The sequence below is a fragment of the Alexandromys fortis genome, unplaced genomic scaffold (assembly GCF_014885135.2).
Source record: "Alexandromys fortis isolate MF-2015 unplaced genomic scaffold, M_Fortis_MF-2015_v1.1 scaffold_10, whole genome shotgun sequence".
In the NCBI taxonomy this organism is placed as follows: domain Eukaryota; kingdom Metazoa; phylum Chordata; class Mammalia; order Rodentia; family Cricetidae; genus Alexandromys; species Alexandromys fortis.
The window spans coordinates 17,911,601-17,933,475 of record NW_026067895.1 but is presented as its reverse complement, the minus strand read 5'-3'; the positions used below and the strand labels follow the sequence as shown (position 1 = coordinate 17,933,475).

Genomic DNA, 21,875 nt, shown 5'->3' with positions numbered 1-21,875 from the left:
TTATGGAAGCCAAGGCTTTTAATATTTTCCTGCCATCATTACTCAGCATGTCAGTATAAAATCAGCATACCTCTGGATTCTATTGTGTTACAATGTTTGATTTTAAATGTTATTGTTTGGGTTCCTGACTGGCTTTCATAAAAGTCATAAACTGAAGTTGGGCTTGAGATTAGGACAGAACTTCAGGAATGTTTGAAATGGCTCTAAATATACCTCTGCCAACCTCACTGCGTGTTTATTTATGTGCTGCGGTGGTCTCACTGTGCGACAGATATAACATCAAAATACCAACCCGTCATGAAAACTGGATGCTGCTGAACGGATCCTGTGGTAACAAGTATTCAGTCAAGATTTCTTTATGTAAAAATAAGTACACCTGTTTCTAGTACACAAATTTGTTTCCAAATGGTAAAATTATGCATATATAATTATATATAGAGATATAAATATATGTCTATACATTAACCAAGTAACTGTTTTAAAATAAATTTCTTTGTGATTTATTATCAAAACATGATTGATTTGTGTACCTATTTTGTATACCTATCTATTAGCGGTTGAAAGATAATCTCTGAAATGAAAAGGGGTTCCGAGAGGGAAAAGTTTAGGAGCCCTGTTAAGTGGTTTGTGAACGGGGTACCCTCCAGCTCTGGAGCGGGAGGAAGCTCTGACGTGCTGGCTTGGAGCAGGGCCAGGCTGGGCTGGGCCTTGGGGTAGACAGAAGACGCATGCTCCTTTGAGTCTGCAATGGCTAGGCACACGGCCAGGAGGGGTGGAGTCACCAGGGCACTTCCCGGTAGCTTCGGCCCTCCCACCAGGTCTACAGAGGCTGCAGGCTAGCCAGTCTGCCTGGGCTGTAGTGGGCTCTGCGCCTGGAGACAGAGGTTGGAAGATCGCTCTGGGTGAGTGACGGCCTCTGGTCTGGCCCGGTGCAGGGGGCTCGGGAGCTGGTGTCCTGCGGGTCCCTAGGACGGATAGGGGAGGTTCCATCATGGTCTCTGGCCCCCCAGTTGCTCTGCTCCTGGGCGCGTTCTAACTCTGGTATCTGCCGGTGCTTTGAGGGTGGTGATGCCTTTGGTCTTTTCAAGAAGCAATCTCTCCTTCCCTGAGAGCCCTTCCGCTTCTTGGTCAGGGGCGACCGCGGATCAGGGAACCTGCCCGGAGTTCCTGATCTTGGGGACAGATAGAATGCCTGCTTCTCAGACTTCTTCATCCATTCCTCCCGTTATCTCTCCTAGGAAGTGTTAGCCAAGCACAGGGTCAGCAGCAATCTTGGGCGTGAGTCCTGGTTAAAACCTCAGTATAATTAGCTAGCTCTTTGCTTACAGTATTTGACTGGTGTTATCATGATAACTAACGTTATCATGAAAATGGGCTTACTAGTACTGTCGAGGTGGTAGGAGTAGACTGTAGGAGGCCCTGTTTGCAGGCTGGGCATTGCCAATAGCTTGGTTGTTATTGGAAAACTACATTTGGGCCCTTATTTTCTGCTGTCACTGAATTGCAGAGTTGCCCCAACCCATTTTTCAAAAGCAACACCTGTATGTTTAGTTTGTGCAGGACTTGGCAGAAGCCTGGAGATTCAAAGTTGAATTAGACTTCAGCTCTGCCTTTCCCCCTTTCTGGAAGGCAGACAGGTCTGTATGGATTATTACAGAGCCATAAATAGTGTAATAAAGGTGTTCTAAGAGCCTAGGATATCACAGCAAACCCAGCTCAGAGCCTTATGAGAATTTCTTCTATGAGAATTTCTTGTCAAGTTTATTGAGCCACAGTGTTGTGAGGAAAGAAAATCTAAAAAGTTTAATGGACGATCTTCAGCTTCCTTCTGGAGTGAGTGCCCTTTGCCCGAGACTGCATTCTGTAAAACCAGCTGCTTATTTTAAGCTATGCTGAGAACCTTTAGTTTTTTTTTCACACTCTCCCCTTTCAGGTTTTTTTTTCTTTTTTTGGGGGGGGGTTCTCTAGTGCTGAAGGACCCATGGGACAGTGTCCTTAAGAAGATAACAGGTAGCCTTGGGCTGTCCTACGTAAAGCCACACTGGTAACTAATAGCAGTAGGCTCGCTTGGCCAGCACAAATGCAAACTAATGTCCTTTTATGTCTAGAATGCTGAGATTCACTGATGTTTGGAGAAATAACTTCAGGAGAGGTTGCATCTACTGAAGGGAGTCAGATCTCCTTTGCAATCTTCTGAGAACCAATTTCCAGAAATGTGGAATACTTGATTTAAGAGAGTCTTTATTTATTATTTTCAAACAACAGTACTGAGGTATTAGCATAAACCGGCAGGACCCAGTTTTAACATGTGCAAATACCTGTGAAATTAGTATATTCAGTAGTACAAAGGTAGGCACCACCCCCAAGAGCCGGATGCTGATCTTTGGGGATCGTTGGCCTCCTGCCGGTTCCTCTCAGACACTGATCTGCTTTCTGACAGTATAGACTAGGCTACACTTTCTTCAAGAAATTGTTGCATTGGAACAATAACTTCCCTCTCACCTCTTCCCGTCCCCTGACTTCTTTGATATGGCATAATTTCTTCGAGATCTGTCCATATTGTATGTTCATTGTTGCTTTGGCTCTCCACCCCCACTCTGCCCCCAGCACCCCAGATTTTGTGCATTCATCTTTTAAAACGATTGCATGCATTTTTAAAAGCCTGGATTATAGTCCGAGCATTTCTTCAGCCTTAGTCTGGATGTTGTTAGAGACTTGTGCCACCGGACCCTTAATGTCCCCAGCTCTTGGCTACACTGTAATTTTGAGTCATCATTGGGGTGATCTTGCTTGGTGACTGGAGAGATTCTCTTTTCTTTTTTGTTCACTTGAGGGACAGTTTTGAATCCCAACATAGAGTTTTGGGAAAGAGAAAAACTGCAGACAGTGGCAGGTAAGAACTAATGTGGGCTGAACTTGAAAATATATTTAAATTCCAAGCAGAGGGGATTTCTGCGGCTCTTCCCTTTTCTTATCCTGTCTAAGATCCCCTCCATGTCACTTCTCTAGGGAGAGTTTTTAACTTTGAGAGGAAGTGGTAAGTGGGTGTGCGAGGCAACATGAGTTAAACTCGGGTGGAGGTGTGATGGTTCTGGAGGCTTCTTATTAAAAACAAACCCATGTTTTTCCCTTCCAGGCACAGTTCGAGCCGTTTGTTTCAGATCTGTCTTCCCTGTGGGATTCTATCCACACTTGGTTCAAGATTTTAAAGAGAGCTTTGCTCTGTCAATGCATGTTCATTCAGGCGGCTGCTTTAAACGGAAGAAGATGCAGCTCCTGGGCATGGTGGCCTATGTCATCCTTGTAATCCTGCTTTCTGGGGGACCCATGGGGTCCGTCTCAGCTGTGGACCCTGAGGCAAATATGAATGTGGTGAGTTTCTAAAAGTCACCTACTTTTAAAATGCAACAGTGCCGAGTGTTAATTTCTTAAATAGAGCTGTATGAACTGTAGGAAGCCATAATTCCAATCTCTTTATGGCTCATTATGATTTTCACTTTCCTGAACTGCAGATGTCATTTTTCCCACAAGGACTTCCCCCACCAGCTACCGCTGACACAGCAGCTCCATTAGACTGCTGGACACAATACAGGGCTTACTCCAAATAATGTGGTTTAGTCATTTCATTTTTAAATCGTTTTAAACATTCTTTAAAACTGAGAAAAGGGTGTAAGCCCTTCAGAAGAATGCCTTTGCCGAGTGCTGAACTTGGGCTGAGATTGAGACTGTCTAGGGAACATAACATAATACAGCCGTGAAAATATTAGATGTTAATATTAAAATTAGTAATCTTCAGTAAACAGTGAAACTGGGAAAAGCATGCATGAAAACACAATAGCAAAAAAAAATACGTGTTATTAAAGAAATAGAAGCTTTCAGACAGGCACTGGTTTGACCCAGCTGAAGAATCCGGTGACTGCAGAGACAGAGTAATTCCCAGGAGACAAGATAGAATGGGACGATACAGGACAAGGTTAAGCTTTCTTTTGCCCCCCCCCCCCAACAGTTCCTTCCTAAGAAAATAACGAAATTAAAGTCTTTCAGGTATTTGTGGCAGAGAGGATAATGAACACTTCAGTCTTCCAAGTAACTGGTTTATGCTTTCCCACCAAGCAACACTTTCCATGGAAAAGGAGAAGTGAGTTTGAGGACAGCTTCCCGACTTTCAGCTTTTCTTCAGCCTCACCTTGACGTTCTAACGAATTGCTTCTGGCCCCGGGGATGAAAATGAATTTTCTTTTATTCGTATTTGCTTAGGCCAGGAATTGGATGAAGCATGAAAAATGCTTACAAAAGAAGTGTTTATTTGTACCTGGTAGGCAGGAGAGAAGCAATAAGGCCCCAAATTTGGCGCAGTTGGTATAGAACATGCTACAATTATGAGATGCCTATGAGTCTAGAAGATTGGGTCCTGGGATGGGATCTTGGCTACTAGATCGAGCAGACCCAGGTAGCAATGATTTCCTTTAAAAAGCTAAAAACAAATGGCATCGCGTTTGTCTTCTCCTGTGTCTGTTATTTCTGAAGACTGAAGAACAGAGTCCAGCATAGACTGTCCGTTGTCCTTTCTCTCCTCAGACTGAAATCATCACGTACTGGGGCTACCCGAGTGAGGAGCACGTGGTCCAGACAGAGGACGGGTATATTCTGAGTCTTCACCGAATCCCTCATGGGCGGAGCAACCATTCTGAGAGAGGTATGGAGTTCTCTATGGCAAGATGTAACAGTTTTTGGAAATCACCACATTGTCTGAGTTAGTGACCAAATTCAGGCTTCATTTGATAATGTTGCTACAGGACAGACTGGAAGCCAAATTACCAGCTAAGCTAGGCTGGCTTGCCTAATTTCATAGTTTGTACTGGATTCAAAGGTCAGATTCCATGTAGAGTGTCAAAATTCTACTTCCATTGTTTCTCAAGGCATCATTTATCCAATGAACTTTTCTGTGCCTTAAAAAGATGCATTTTGCAATTTTAAAATTACTGAATTTGTTGAAAAGGTAATATATTCAAATTCTGTAATATATTCAAGTAACATATATATAATATACAAATAATATATGCAAAAATAAAAAATATACAGTAAATCCTCCTTTTTCTATCTTACTTTCTGTTTTTTAAAGTGTTCTTATATAATATCTTCATTTAAAATCTTTGTACCTTCCAGACATTCACTAGAAACCAATATGGATTGTTTTTATGTTGCCACCTTTTAAATTCAAAAGTTGTTATAAAGGGCACAGTGTTTTATTATTTATTCAAAAGTTGTTATAAAGGGCACAGTGTTTGGTTATTTATTGATTTATTTGCTGTCAGCAGGCTCACAAAAGCTGGATTTATTTACCATCACAGAAATCTTCACAATAATTCATAGAACCCTTACCTGAAGATAAGTGTATTCCATTGTATGTTTGTATCCTGATTTGCTTAACAAGTGTTTAAGTGAACATTAACTTAAGTGTTCTGTTAATGAACATTTCGGCTAATTTGAATTTTCACCTAATAAATATTGCTGCTGAAAACAATAAAACAAAACAAACAAACAAATAAAAAAACCAAGCATATATATTGTGTAAGTTTATTTAGAAGATAAATTTTTTTCCCAGAGAACTTTGAAGTCAGAAGATACGTGAATTGTGTTTTTGACAGGCTTTGGGGAAATTGCTCTTGATGGATGCGTGTATTGACTGAATTTTGTTAGGAGGATATAAAAGTTCTTATAGATTTGCTTTAAACATATGGACCTTGGCATATATTTATATCTTTCTTTGATCAATTTATAACGCAAGCAAAACTGTGGTCCTGATGTAAATGATGGCATTTCTAGACAAACTACCCGAAAGTGGTAACAGCCGTCAAGATAATAGGTCTGCCTTCAGTCGTCTCTTGAGATATAGCCTTGGAAAAATAAGGTCTGGGCTAAGGTCATTGGCTGGCTGTCCCTCCTGTTAGGGCTTTTACCAGACAGAGAATGTTCTTAGCCTCACATACTTCTCAAGGGATTCTTCAGAGCAGACAACAGATCCTGGTCGAATGTGAGTGTTGCATCAACATCTGCCTTCCGCTTCTCCTGGGTCACATGCTATACCTATTGTCTTTCCCCTCAGGCTCTGCCTATCACAAGACACTAAATTATGCTCATGTGGCTATGGCGGTGATTTTGCTTTAGTGTTTATAGCTCTATACTATCGTATCTCCCTCGTGAATCTTTTGCAAAATGAATGATGAATGTATTGATCTGTGTTGACTGCTCGCAAACACATAAAGTATATATTTTATGCAAGAGCGAGCATGGGATTTTCGTGAGCATCTTTCCTCCCCCCCCCCTTTATTTTGGTACCCGTACACAGGTTTTAGACGATATCTAAAGACAAATAAGTATGGATATTATTTCCAAGAAAGTACTTAGTCAATTAGTAATTACTAATATGATCCATTGTTCAGAGGTCCTAGGTCAAACCATGCCGAGAGAATGCACCACCTCTGTTTCTCCATCGACTCCCACTTCTGTCTCCACGCTGCTCTCCACTGTAGTTAAAGCACACAGGGCGCACACACATCACACTGCGTCAGGTGGAGGTGCTTCCTGCGAAGGAAGGTGTTCCCTCAAACAAAGAGACTGCAGTCTTTGGCTGGTCCCTTGCAGGCTGGGGAAGTGGATACTCTTGTCTTCAGAATTCGGACCACAGACCGAGAATGTTCTTGGCCAAATCTGGCTTTAGATTTAGGTTCCCATCTTCCTTCACTGTTCGGAGGAGCCCCCACCCTCCCCTGGGGAGGTCAGTGATCTGTGCATTTACCAGCGAGCCTCAGAGGGGGTTTTCCCGAGTACTGTGACTCGGTTCTCTAAAGGAGTTGTTATTTTCCCAAGAACTGCATAGATATTTTCCCTATGGTTTGCTCTCTGTAGTCCAAGTCCAAGTAGGACAGCAGCTCTTTCTTTTGTCTGTTGAGGACCAGTGTGCTGGCAGTGATGTTAATCTGCCATGTTGAAAGTCAAAAAAGCGGAAGAGAATACACACTCTCCCAAATGGCACCAATCTCGTGAATGCCACTTCCCTTCTGACTTACTATCAATAGCACCACTGTCCTTCCAATGACCTAGACAAGAAATTGCAAAGTCATTTTCGTTTTGTTTGGCAGGCTGAGGGTTGAGCCCAAGTCCTCCTGCATTCTAGGCAAGTGCCGCTGCCAGACTATATCCACAGCCCGTACAGAATTGTTCTTGATGCATGGTTTCTAGATCACCCACAAAATTTCCCTTGTTAATTCCTTTCTCCCTTGTTTTGACCATACCTCACTTTAGGCCCTTGCTGCCATTCAGATAGGCACCAGAGACAAGGCAGAAACTGAGAGAATCTTGAATAACTCACTTTTTTGAGGAGAGGGGGTGGGGTCCCCATGTACCAGAGAAAAAGAATCTCAAAGCAGGAATATGGAAATACAATATTATGTTTTGTGAAATTATTGCTTTTACCATATGGAAAGTAATTTCGTATAGCCTTTTTATTTACAGTTAATTATAAGATGCATTAAAAATATTTGTTTATTGAGGTGACATTCTTGGGGAGCACTCCTTTACAGATAAGCGACGAGTGGGCTCTGTAGACAGTATGAATAGCTTCACTGGGGTGTCAGGTTCTGTGTGAACACAGGGTTCTGCCCATGTCCGACTGTCAGCTCTGCTGTCTGCTGCCTCCTGTGCCAACCTCTATGTCTTCCTCTGTCCTACGTAGGGTCTGTAGATGAAGATTCTTAAAGCCTCACTAGTGTGTGATGTTGCGAGGCGGCAGTCTTTATGAATCCAATAGATGAAGATACACTTGTCTGTACTTTTCACCCCATCCAGAGCAAGACTTTTGTATTTGTGACTATTGGAGAGATGCCTGTAATTTTCCATCTAAATTACATTTATTTGATGTGTGCATACGTGTGTGTGCACACGTGCACATGCACGTGTATATGTTCTAATGAATGCCAGAGGAGACATTGGCTAGTCTTCTGTCACTCCCTACCCTAGTCCTTTGAGACAAGGTCTCTCACTGAGCCTGGAGCTAGCCTGGCAGCCAGCAAGTCCTAGCAATCCTCCTGTCTCCATCTCACATTCTGTTAGGTTTCATATGTAGGTGGTGAGGGATTTGAACTCAAATCCTCACAGTGTCACAGAAAGTACCCTTTCCCACGGAGGCGTCTTCCCACTCTTAAGCAGCCGTTCTTACCAGCAGTTGAGCCACCACTCTGCTAAGTGCTTAAGGGAACTGAAATACAGAAATGAAATATCATACAGAGAAGTGGTTTTGTTTTTATCTGCTCAACCTTCATGCTGAGTGTTAATGCTCCAAGGCCCTCATTTCATGCTTGGACTAAGAATTTGAAAAGCTTGTACCTTTGTAACATACTCCTGGCAGACTTCAAGATATCTAAATTTTTGTGTTCTTGAACTATACACTCATTTCCTGCTCAGGACAGCCAAGGCAAAGGGCACTCACTTGGGCATTTTGACTGCAGAGGCAGTGTTCCTTGAATTGACAGTGTGCCCTTATTAATAAGTATTGAGCAAGCTGATCCCATGATAAGCATAATATAAACTTTATTTAGCTACAACAAGGAATTACTACTTGTGCCAGCATTAGAAATAAAATAAACAAGGTAGATATTTTCACTAAGTACCTAACTGAGAAACCAGCAAGGTTTTAAAAGAGAACCTTATTTGCACCTGAAACCTTATTTTGCATCTGCTGGCCTGGTTTGCGAGGGGCGTCCTGGGCCCTGAAGACCTGGAGACTACAGGCAACATTCAGAAGCAGGTTTCTCAACTGTGGCCTGGGCATGGTCTCCCCAGAGGGTTGCTCCCCAAGCTGGTTGAGTCATAGGCGAAAGTTCACATTATGACTTGTGAGTTTTCTTCCACAGAAAAGCCTCCAGGCCTTGGTTTTTATTTGGTTATCTATGTTAGCATCCTGACCCATCCTAGGTTTTTCTTTCCTGAGAGAAACCGTTCCCTTGAAAGAAATCATTTGTAGATTTCTGGCTTTATTTGATTTAATTAATTAATTAATTAATTTTTAATAATCACAGTTTCAGTAGGCCTACATACTCTGGCATGTAGTTCCTTGTGCCAGAGGCACTGAGCACATGCAGGTTGAGCTGAGCGCGTGCCCAGGCTTGCTGAGCTTCTGCTTGGTGCATTGGATAGAAGATTGCACTTGGATCTTTGGAACTAAGCAACGTCATAGTGGTAGCTGCAAGGTTTGCCTCCCATACCCTGGTTGAGGTTGGGGCAAAGACGACATGCAGCACAGGGGAGCCTGTGCTGTGGCTCGCCTGCCCCCTCCTTCTTGTCTAGCTGCTGCTAAATACCGTGTATCTGGGAGATGTCCCCAGACAGGCCCCTGGGGCTGTATCTTCTGTGCTTGTTTAACAGCAGCTGGGTCAACAATAGCTCACATGGATGATGCCATATGTAAATACGGCCTTCCCCGAGGGGCTAAGTGCAGTGGGAGCCCTGTGCAGGCCAAAGTCTTCTGTGACTCATTTACTTTGAGTATCCCTGAGTACTTCTTTAGCCCTTTAGGGACTGGGGCGAGCAAAGCGCTGAGACTCTGAATGTTCCTTGTTCTACGTCACATTTGGGTCAAGGTTTCCCTTTCTTCCAAACTCAGAGGCTGGACAAAATCTATGGGCTTACTGTGTGTGTGTGTGGCGGGGGGGGGGGGGGGGGGGGGGGGGGGGGGGGGGGGGGGGGGGGGGGGGGGGGGGGGGGGATGGGTCCAGCTAGAGGTTGTATCACCTAGTGTGAGCACACTAAAAGTACCAGCTTCCAGTATACATGTCATGGTAACGGATTACTTAACCTCTCTGAGTTTGAGTTTCTTCATCTGCTGTATGAGAAAAATAATATTCAGCCCATTATTGTCATAAGGACTGTGAGGCACCTAACCCGGCACAGTGAGGTATCTAAGCCTGTACAGATTGATACTGAACCTTCTCTTTTTATCTTTCAAACATCACCATCATCTCCAATCCCTGCTTTCTTAGCATCCGGTCTTCTGTGGCAGGGAGTGTATCCTAAACTTGAGGGAGAGAAGGAAGTTTCCAGAAAGATGTCTAAGTTTATTTACCGTGGGCAGAAGACCCTTAAGATGCCAACAGTGGGTAGAGCTACCGGGAAGTCAGGTGCGTGTGCTATCATCTCTGTGTATACTCGCCTGCTGATGCTGCCTCTGTGAGCCCCTCTCCTCCCTCCAGAGGAAAATCATCTCCCAACGTTTTCATCTACTGTGAGCTGTGAGTTGTGATTATGTGCAGCTTCTCTGAGGATCTGGAAGGGCAGCGGAAGGCGAGAAGGCAGTTCAAGACAGGGATGATGGGCACCTTGATGTTGTGCGGTATAGATTTTATCTACCATATACTAATTGTGTGACCAGGTATGCCTGGTCTTCTCTTCAAGATTCAGTCTGCAAAGAAGAATAATAGAAAGGGTGTCTCTCCATTCTGATTGTGTGGTGAGCTTTGTAACACAGTGTTCTATAGGGAGCGTTTGGAGTACCTGTAGCTCTGTCTGCACCTGTATCTAGTTAAGTCTCCACTTAAACTGTGGGTGATGAATTTCAGCATCCCCGGTGGATGCTTCTGAATTCTACAGATACTGGTTTTTTTTTTTTTTAATACAGCTATATCCATGGTAAAGTTTATTTAGTCAGTACGTTAGAGTTGGTAAAAAATTGGCAAGAGTTATAGTATACTAGAACAATGATCACAGTGTCTTATAATAAGATTGCCGGCATTGTTAGTTTGTGCTATGAGCTATTATTAAGGAAGTCTTAAACATTACTATGGCCAGACTGTTTCAGTAGATCTGCAGTGGAACAGCTACATACAAAGTGGGTGCTGGGTGAGCCGTGTACACAGTGTGGACAGGGTGGTTCACGTCGTGGGTGGGTGGGAGTCAGCACCTTGAACAACAGGAAAGTGTTGCCATTTCACGTGATCGCTGCTCCAGGCCCAGCAGTGAGTGATGTGGGTCCCATTGCTGCCTTGCTGCTTAAAGACCACAGTGACTGTCACCAGGGGTGTGAGAACAGCACTGGTGTTAGAGCTGGGACCCGGTGATGCAGGGTCTTTTGTTTGCTCAGGCAGTGCAGGTGGCTGCCTTTCCTGCCTAGTGACTTTGCAATGTGAGTCCAATGGCCGGGACACTGACAAAGGCCACATCACTTTCTAATTGCTTCCTTTGGACAAGCTAAGTGCCTCCTGTCACACGTGAATCATCAGATAAATCATGAGGACTCTGGGTTAGCCTGTTTCACAAATGAGGAAAACAAGGTTATGGGGGTTAAGTAATTTTCCTTGATAAAACAGCTGGGATGACTAAAGACAAGCTTCCTATGCCTTGTTCCCTCCCACTCAGCCCTCGTTGTTAGCCCTTGGGGTGCAGTGTTGTCCCTGATAAAGCCACTTACTTACCAGAGTCTGTTGTCCATTCTCTCATTCTGTACATTGGCCCTAAGCCCCGCCCCGGTTCTTCCTCCAGAGAGGCCTCTTCCTTTGCCTTGTGCCTTTTTACTCTCTCACCTTCTGACCTGGGCTAATGAAGGAAAGGACAGCCTCAGACTTCTGAGCCTTGAGTTGGGAGTTGTAAATCTCTGTTTTGTATAAATTAGCCATTCTTAGGGATTTTGTCACGACAACAGACTGGGGACAAAAACCTAGAGTATTTTAATTATTATGTTTTTAAGGCCAATTCTTCAAACTAGAATTAGATGATAAAATTCTACTCAGGAACCCTTATTTTGGGTAACTGAAAACACAGTTGTTGTTTCTCATTTGTGTGGAACTGAAGAGCAAGCCTGGGACTTCGCACACGCTAGGCTTTGCTGTACCAGAGGGCTATCAGTTCCCAATCCTCTCTTACTAATAATTGAGAAGGAGGTGCTTAAGGATCCCCCCTGGAAGCTTGGGGAGGAGTATCTATGTCTGATTTTTTTTTCCCCTGGGCATTTTAGGCAACTCGTTCTTTCTTGGCCCAGCTTGCTGAATCAAGTACCTGGCCATAACTCCCTTTTAGTAGGTTTGAATATAGCTCTGGTGGGCTGAGAGCCAAAGGAGCTTCAAAAACAAGGCCTTTGAGGTCAGGCTCTGTGTGTGGAGTTCCTCATTTTCCAGGTCAGGACTGGAGCCAGTGCTGGGTCTGTTTCATAATCAGTCAGGATTGTTTCAACATACAGCAAGTTTTAGCATAGGATTCTTGGCTTGCCGTGAGTTAGCCAGAGACAAAGCTAACATTTCTGTGTGTACCTCTTCTCTACCTTAGTTTCTGAAATTACTTTTCCTTTTGATCACTGGCTAAAAGCAAAAGCTTTGAAATGAGATAGACCTGGATCTCAGTGTTGGCACAGTGCTGACTAAGTGTTCTAGGGACAGATGTTTTCTCTACATGTAGGTCACCTTATCCTTAATATGGATGTAAAAATGTAAGCCATATATAACATGATGCCTTGACTATAATTGGTACCTGTTTCAACAGTTTAATGCGATGAGCCATCCAGACTGTAGAAGCTCGCTTGGGTTATTATGTGAGTAGAGTTGCCCACAAAGCTCTTAGGCTGAAGTCTATCACAGGGATGGTTGTACTAACCCTTGGACATTGAGTTTGTCTACAGCAGAGGTCCCACTTGACTGGCTGCTGAGCTCCTGTGAACTGGGTGGGCTATGTGGCCAGTTCTAGGAGATGTAAGCTGAAGGGTGGCTCTAGCTTTATACTCCCCCGTGTAGCACCATGGACATGGGTGCATATCACATTCAAGGTCTCTCTTACTGTTTTGTTTAGAATCTGCTTTTGTAGAAAGATACACAGTCCTGTTACGGGCGGGGGGAGGTGTATGCTTTTCCCAAGCGAGCAAGGAACTTAAGATGTCAGGCTGCGGAAGACCTGGCAGTCCCTGGGCTAGGCAAGGAATTCTACCGTTTAAAGTTAATTCCTTGAGGTGGGTCCATTGTGCTGGGGCCATAACCTTCCCTAGGAACTGCAAGGCCCACCTCACCCTGGCAGTCTAAGATCCCTCACTGGCCCTGGCTATCAGTAATAAGATTCAGTCGATCCAGTGAGACTTCATGACTAGTGAAGGCGGGGTTCTGTGTCACGCTGACACACTCAACTTTGGCCTCCTTGTGCTTGATTTTATTACTTCCTTAGATCTCAGCTGGTTCCCCCTTAGACCTCAGCTGGTTCCCCCTTAGACCTCAGCTGGTTCCCCATGACTTTTTGGAGGGAAGTGGTTTCCCATGTAGACTCGTGTCTTGGGAGGCAGGAGGAATCGCCCACACACCAAGTCTTTCTCTTGTGAACCACAGTCATTGGCAGGCCTGGCTTTACCCAAGGCAGCATTACAGTGTACAACCATTAGGCTGCTGTCCCCAGCCTGCTTGGTGGTAGCTGTTTAGGTGACCAGGATGGAGTCATTTTGCCTGTTCTTCACTATGAAAATGATGCTTCAGCTTTTTTGGATTAGCTCTCAGATGCAGGAAATTTTGTAATTGTTGTCACTCTGGTTATCATTTCAAACTCCTAATGATTATTTTTCATATTTCCCAAGAAGAATCCAAGGCTTCATTGAAGGCGGGAAAGGCACATCTAGCCCAGTACCTTGAAGGGAGCTCCTTTGCAATAAATTTGATCTTGCTGATATAGCCTAAAGTGCCATTAGGAAGCAAAGAAGCTAATGGACCCGGGGTTGGCCCCCTTTCTTTTCCATCTTTCTCCAAGGTGGTGTTTTCTTTCGCTTTTGCTCCTTGCTGTGTCTGCAGTGCTGAGAAGGCCCCGTCACACTGCTGGTGCTGCGTAGGGGTTTTCTTGATGAGTGACTGCATCAAGTGTCAGCCCTGGAAGTCTCTGGAGGTCAGGTTGTCTTCAGGTGGGGAGGATGGGTTGTACTTCCAAGTCTTTGTTTTTCTTGCAGTTTAACTGTCTCAGGAAGAGGTGAATCGATGATAAGTTTGTATACACGTTTTGGATTCATGTGTATATATTTTTATTTACCATTTTTGAGGATTTAGTGCAGAAACATGTACATGTTTATGATACCTTCCCTTCCCCCATCCCCACAGTTCCTCTGTTTTCCCCTTTCAGATTCCCAACTCAAATTCATGTCTTCTTCTGTACGACTTTGTTCTGCAACTATACATTGTTAAAATTAGACTTTGGTTTTTTAAATAACAGACTTAGGGTCACTTCAAAATTAAGCAGATGCAGGGTTGAGAAACCAAGGCTTGCATATTTTGGCAGTGAATAAATCTGCTATAGACATCAATAGACAGAGATTTCCCATATGCCTCTGCTCCTGGACGTGCATGGCCTCATCCTTTATGAGCACCCTGTGTTGTGCACATTGACACACCCTTGTCACTATACTTAGTTCTGTTCAAATGTTAGAAATGTTGAGCAAAGCTGCCTCCCTAAGCACTCGTGTGTGTCTCTGCCATCTCATTGCTGTTATCTCTGTTTAGGGTTCAGCCATTGTTGCTGGTGTATAGAGTCCTCTTGTTGTATGTAGCATTTTCCTCCCAGTTTATTTTGTTTGGAATCATTGGGAGCAAATTATAGCAACATTTTGCAAGTTCCCCCAAATAAATTAAATTTTATTTTGATGCTTAAGTCAATGATTTGTTACCAGACATGGAAAAAAAAAAAAGCCAAAACAAAAGGTGGAGCTTTGCTGCTTCCTTGTCAGTGCTGTTTAAAGGAAGCATGCCCCTTAGCTTATAAATTTGTTTCTGTCGCTCCATTTGCTTTGGTTCCTCTCAACTGTTGACTGTTTAGCAGGACATCGCGTTTGCTGAGAAGATGAGAATAACACCTAAACTTCAATGTTTTCCAGGTCCCAGACCAGCCGTATATCTTCAGCATGGCTTTCTGGCAGACTCGAGTAACTGGGTCACGAACATTGACAACAGCAGCCTGGGCTTCATTCTGGCGGATGCTGGCTTTGATGTGTGGATGGGGAACAGCAGGGGAAATACCTGGTCTCAGAAACACAAGACTCTCTCAGTTTCTCAGGATGAATTCTGGGCCTTCAGGTAGATCCCAGTTGATTTTGACTCGGGTCTGTATCTTTAGCATCCTTTAGGTAGACACATGGGGATTTAGCTGGAAGGCAGGTTCAGGAGTGACTCTGAGGTTGTATAAGGAAGCCAGCATCTTTTGGGCAGTTCTAAAACTTATCAGGAATTTAATAAGCAATGTGAAGGTAAATATATATAAATGATTGCATAAGTGATTAGACTCAGTTTGGAATTCTGAAGTTATTCTTAACATCCCTGGCATTAGGGAGGAGCTGGCAGGTTAAAAATCAGCCTCTCTCCTCATAACACACAGACTCACAGGTTCATTTGACTACTCTCTCTATCTCTTTCTTACTCCTTGCTGAGTGACACTTGGCACAGCTATAAACTGTCTGTGTCTGTTTCCTTATCTATAAAATGGGGATAATAAAGTCCTATCTCATACACTCACTGGGGCCTAAAGTAACTTGGAAGAAGGAGTCTCCGCAGAGCCTGGAATATTCTAAGTACTTTCAAACCACTGGATTTTGCTGTCCTACTCTCTCTCTCTCTCTCTCTCTCTCTCTCTCTCTCTTTCACACACACACACACACACACACACACACACACACACACACACACACACACACATCTACCTACCTTGTTAAAGACTACAGCTTAGTGTACCAGGTATTATAGAAGGCTTTAAGAAAGAACTTTTACCAAAAAGGCATTTATTAGAGAATGCTTATTGTGACATTGTTTAGAACAATGGATACTCAAATAATTCTTTAGCCATGCTCAGTGTGTGCCAGTGTGCTTCAGGCCAAGTCACTGTGCTGCTCTACTTTTGTGTGCTATTTCAATTGAACAGTCCTTTGTTTTTTAAATTGTAGTTTTGATGAGATGGCGAAATATGACCTACCTGCTTCAATTAACTACATTATAAATAAAACTGGTCAAGAACAAGTGTATTATCTGGGTCATTCTCAAGGCACCACCGTAGGTATGTATACGATAAAGTGGGAAAAGGCGGTTGTCTCTGAAGGGAAGTGACGCTACGCAAAAATGTTGTTACTTCAAATACAGGTTTCTTTGTTTTTTAAATGTCCAGCAGAAATCACGAACAGAGCAGGGAATTTCCAGTAATAATCTACAGAAACTCAGAATTTACTGTACGTCGTTAAGTATCTTAAAGTTGAAAGAATTGATGTAAGGTATATCTTGTTATGTGTTTTCTAATTTAAGCAGCATAGGGATGTGAGAGGTTAGAAAAATGGGAAGTCGTCTAATGCCAGAAACTTCAGAGATTAATCCCATCACTCGGGAGGCAGAGGCAGGCGGATCTCTGAGTTTGAGGCCAGTCTGGTGTACAGAGTGAGTACCTGGACACCCAGGGCCCATAAGAAAAAAAAGCCCTGTCTTGAACCCCCCCCCTGCCACCCCAAAAAAGAAACTTCAGAGAGTCATTAAAGGAAAATATACTTTAAGTGTTTAGTGCCAGACTGGGGTGCAGCTCAAAGTAAAGTGAGTGTCTCATATCTTTGAACCCCAGGGTCTATCCCTTAGCACCACCGAAAATAAATCAATCAGTAACTAAAGAAATAATGGTAAGCGAAACATAAGTAACTGAGATGACAGTTTAGACTCAGGTTTGAAAAGCCATTTGCATTTTTAATTTATGTTGATTATAAAAGTAATATGTTTTCATGTGTTTGTGTATTTGTGTGTGAGAGAGTGTGTGTATGTATGTGTGTGCGTGTGTGAGAGAGCATGTGTGTGTATGTGTATATGTGTGTGTGAGCATGTGTGTGTGTGAGCATGTGTCTGTGTGTGTCTGTGAGCGTGAGCATGTGTGTCTGTGTGTGTGAGGGAGAGCATGAGTGTGTATGTGTGTGTGAGTGTGTATGTGTGTGTGAGCGTGTCTGTCTGTATGTGTGAGAGAGCATGAGTGTGTGTGTGTCTGTGTGTGTGTGTCTGTCTGTGAGCGTGAGTGTGGGCGTGTATGTGAGTGTGTGTAGATCAGAGGATAACCTTCGCTCTCAGTCCTTTGCAGGCATTGCCTGCCTTGTTCTTTTGAGTCTCTCACCAGCCTGGGCTAGCTAGACACTGATTGGGCTAGACCAGCTGGCCAGTGAGCCAGCCTCCAGGATGCCCCTGTTCCTGCTGGCCCAGTGCTAAAACTAAAATTGCAGACCACCGCACCTGGCTGTGTGATGTGGGTTTTGGGGACTGAACTCAGGTTTTGTTTGTATGGCCAGCCCTTTATGAATTAACTTCTCAGTTCAATATGTTTTAATTATAAAGAAAAGTACAACATTTTGCAAAGTTTTTAAAAAAAATACAGATTAGCATTAATTTTAACAAGCAAGTTTCTCTAATGAGAGGCCAGGACCATGTTTCATAGTTTCTTCAGTTCTGCCATTTGGGGTTCACATGTTCATGGCTCATGATCTGTATAGAGTACATTCTGTAAGGAGAGTCACAAAAGGAAAGGTGTGGAGGCTTTTCAGGGTCTGAACACGTTACTGAATTGCCTCGGCCTCCAGAAAACGGAGCTGCGATTCTTCTTCAATTACATCTTTTGTGACTAGGTGACTTGCGTGTTTCTAGAGCGTTCCAGGGACAAGTAGCAGGGGGTAGATCTGAGAGAAGTGTAAAAGGTACTTTACAGCCAGTGGAGTCTGTTGTGGCTTTAGAGTCACTGGTGTTCTGCAGATTAGGAATGGGAGGAGGGAGAGGGGTAGAGTAGTGGGTGGAGCTGTAGAGATTCATGTTGCTACTGAAACAGGGGAGGATTTGCGAATATCTTACCCTGGCCTTCTTTCCATGTGAATTATAAGCTGAAATCTAGACCTAAATTCTGTTTCTGAGCCGGAATGTTTGAGAAGCTCTGTTCAAGTGTTTGAAGCCAGTAGCACTTGTGCGTTAGTGGGCTTCCTCTGTAGGCACGATGGGTGACCTTTCGTGTGTGTGTGTGTGTGTGTGTGTGTGTGTGTGTGTTTTTGGAAGAACTAGATGTTCTAATTCTCTCTTTTTCCCCATAGGTTTTATAGCATTCTTGCAGATGCCTGAGCTGGCAAAGAAGATTAAAATGTTTTTTGCCCTGGCTCCCGTGGTGTCTCTCAATTTTGCCTTGAGCCCTATGGTCAAGCTTGCACGGTTGCCAGACATTCTCCTTGAGGTACTTGGGTTGCACCCACCCACCCTTCTCAGATATTCTCTTCTGAGCTGAGAAATTAGTCATTGGAGGCGAATTGACAGTGTTCTCTGTATGTGCTATTGCTGGAATGTACATATTGTATATGTATGCACAGTGGGTGGGCTTGCCTTCACCCCTCCTCCTGCAGAGGCGCCTAGGGAACCGCATTCTTAACTAGACATACAGCTGCATGTATTCATAGTTAACGTGTTAGTTAGGCTCTCTACCTAATATACAAAGAAGATAGAAGGAAATCTTTGAAAAAGGAACTTACCTAAGCACTCATAGAGTTGCTTTTCATCCACAGGGCAAGTGGGTGCACAGGAGTAGACAGGAGATAGGAGAGAAGAAATATGTCATTCCTATGTGCCTGTCCCTAGCCGTACTGAAAATGAACTAAGACATTATTGGGCCCTTAAACATATCTGTGCTGAGCCCTAGAGCTGTGCCATTCTAAGGGGAAACAGCACTCTTGAGGGGGAGTTTAAGCTCATTACGAATGGACAGTCCATTATTCCTGCATTATATATTTTAAAACAAACAAACACACACACATACACATGAAATACTATACAGCATTATATACAGTATGGGTTTTTGATGGTTTGGTTGTGAGCCTAATTTTTAATGACTGAGCCATAAGTCCTGCCCTGTAATGGGCTTTTGACAAGAGAATCATGCATTGGACTGTGGTCCCAACAGGTTACAGTGAAACCGAAAACTTCCTATCAATTAGTGAGAGTCCAACATATAGCCCACACACAAGAATCTATGGTCACAAGAGTTACATGAAAGTGTAGGGTATGGTATATAGGTATGCTTAGTATTTCTGTCATCATTGGCTTTAACCGCCAACTTGACACAGCTTAGAGTCATCTGAGAAAAAAGTTGTAATTGAGGAATTGCCTCAGTCATATTGGCCTGTGGCATGTCTGTGGGAGACTGTCTTGACTATCAGTACAGGAAGTCTCAGCCCACTGTGGGCAGCATCATCCCTGTGCAAGTAGTCCTGGTTGTATAAGAAAGGTAATTATAAGAAAGTGTCAGCCTGTGAGTGAGCCAGCAAGAACCTCTGTGGTTCCTCCCCTTTAAGTTCCGTCACTGAATTTCCCTTAAAGATGGCATGTGACCTGGATGCAATAAACCCCTTTTCTTTCCCAACTTGCTTTTGTTTGGAGTGTTTGACAATAGCAGAAGTGAAACAGAATGCCATTCTTGATAATGAAAATAACCATCGCTGGCTTATTTCCACCCTATCCTTTAAATCATAATTTGAGCATGTTCTCCTTCATCTCGCAAAAATGCTTATTGTAAAGGCATGTGGCATGATGTGCCAGCAGTGGGCCTCATGAATCTCATGTTCGTCACATTTTTTGATTTTGTCAAGGGTCTGTGTCAAGTGGTTGACCTACACCGTCTAGAGTTGTGTAAGCATACTATGTAATGGTTGCACAATGCTAATGTTACCTGAGAACTTGACTCTTAGAACTTACCCCTGCTATTAAGTGACTCATTCCTTAGAGGTGGGTGTAACATGGCTTTCTCTCTCCCTCTTTCTCGCTGGCCATTTTAAAGTCTTTTACGGGAAATACATACATACATGCTCTTAATGAGACCCTCAATGAGGTAGAACAACTGTAATGTTGTGCCCCATTGCCTTTGTAACTGCGGTACAGTAAGTTTTAGGTTACAGAGAGCTACCGCTCACCAGACTCTTGTGGTAGGAATTCATCGCATCAGCAAACATGCTGGCAAAATTTTGTTTTGACTGTTTCCATTAGTAGAAGTATTCATTTACAGTACAAACACTTCAGAAATTACAAGTAGTTCCTGAATACTAGGCCTCCTCCCTAATACCTTTTTAGAATTATTCAGTTTGGGGATCTTTTCCTATAGACCCCCTATATGAATTTTGCACATAGAGATGCACCAAGAGAAATATATTGGTTTGTTTCAGCACAGATGGTACCCAACTCTATAGATTGTTCTGCAGATTGCATATTTCTCCCATGGAGAGCTAGCCTGTTAACCGATTTGTTTATTAACTGCAGCATAGGCAGTTTTTGATGATGAAGACCTGTTGTTAATTAGCTGTACTACTGGTAGACGTCCAGGCTGGGGGGGGGGGTGGGGGGGGTGGAGCTCTAGAGTGGACAGGGGAGTGTGGTTGTAGGAGCTCCTGGTGTAGGCATGCGTGTCATAAATCTAGCTTGTTCCTTAGAGTTTATGAGTTAGTTAGCTTTGAAAACCAGAAAATGCCACACTTCTCCCATTCCTCTTTAGAAATGGTGTTTTGTAAAATCTGGAGTGGAAATCAGGGATCCATGTTTTTGCAAAGCATTCTCTATGGTATCTGGTGAAGATTATGGGCCTGGCACTTGGGAATCATGGTTTTAGACTGGAGTGCTTTCTGACACATGCCGGGAAAGTAAAAACAAAAACAAACAAGCAAACAAACCCAATAGATAAATATTCCTAAAACCGTTGCATTAAGCGGGTGTGAAAAATGCATGTTGCTTTTCTGGAAGAAAAATGTTCCTTTCTAATCCTTTGAAAAAGCATAAAAGTATGATTTATAAACCTATTAAAGTTAATTACAAATAGTTAGGCAAATTCTCCTTTATCTGTATCTACCACATGCATGGATGTGGTTTTCAGGGGAGTTTGCCACAGTAGTAGCTGGGTCAGTAGTTCTAGGCACCAGGTCAACTTTAGACCCTTCAACAGCCCAAAGGCATGGTGGACTGTGATGTGAGCCAATGGTGTATCATTCTGCTAAACAGAGAACTTGACAACTGTGTGCCGTTGTCACCGTGACTGCTCTGAAGACTAAGCCAAGAGTTGTGAGTGGCTTTGCCTTCCAGGTCTCCATGTGGAAATTCTGGTCCTTTTCAGCTTCTTGTGCAGCTGTTGGGCGAAGATCATTTAGGCCTGATGTGTGTTTTCAGGTTTGATACATTGTCCAACAGAAGATTGACTTGACAGTGTGCTGGCTAGTTTTTATGTCAGCTTGACACAGGTTACTGTTGTTTGGGAAGGGAAAATCCCAACTGAGAGATACCCCCTACCCAACTGGCATGTAGGCAAGTTTTGGGGGTCATTTCTTAGTTAGTGATTGATGCTGGAGAGAGCAGCCCATTGCAGGTGGTGCCACCCCTGCACAGGTGGTCCTGGGTTCTAGAAGAAAGCAGGCTGAGCAAGTCATGAAGGAGCAGGCCAGTAAACAGCACTGTCATGGTTTCTCCATCAGTTCCTGCCTCCAGGTTCCTGCACAGTGTGAGTTCCTACCCTGGCTTGCTTAGATAGTGGACTGTGATATAGAGCTAAAAGCCGAAATAAACCCTTTCTTCCCCAAAAGGCTTTGACCATGGTATTTTACCGCATTAATAGAAATCCTAACTTAGACAGACAGAGGTCACAGTCTATCCATCTATAGATGGCCAAGTTTTCTTGAAGAGGCTAGAATACAATATTATACATTTAAACTAGTGAGATATTTACCCGGCGGATCAGATAACTGACATTTTTTTTATTTAATTTTTTATTGAAAAAAAAATTCCGCCTCCTCCCCACCTCCCATTTCCCTTCCCGTCTCCCTTTTCCCCTCCTCCTCCCTCTCCTCTCCCCCTCCCCCC

At 43.5% G+C, this 21,875-nt stretch overlaps 1 protein-coding gene across 1 annotated transcript in view; it reads left to right on the top strand.

Annotated features, from left to right (window-relative positions):
• Window positions 1-769: 769 nt before the first annotated feature.
• Window positions 770-21,875, top strand: part of Lipa (lipase A, lysosomal acid type) — a 33,169-nt gene continuing 12,063 nt past the window's right edge. Inside the window, exons 1-6 of the mRNA XM_050158246.1 lie at window positions 770-902; window positions 3,137-3,372; window positions 4,579-4,696; window positions 14,876-15,074; window positions 15,935-16,044; window positions 18,086-18,222. Of these exons, the coding sequence (XP_050014203.1) occupies window positions 3,229-3,372; window positions 4,579-4,696; window positions 14,876-15,074; window positions 15,935-16,044; window positions 18,086-18,222 (708 nt within the window). The 5' untranslated portion in view covers window positions 770-902; window positions 3,137-3,228. The remainder of the gene's footprint in view (window positions 903-3,136; window positions 3,373-4,578; window positions 4,697-14,875; window positions 15,075-15,934; window positions 16,045-18,085; window positions 18,223-21,875) is intronic.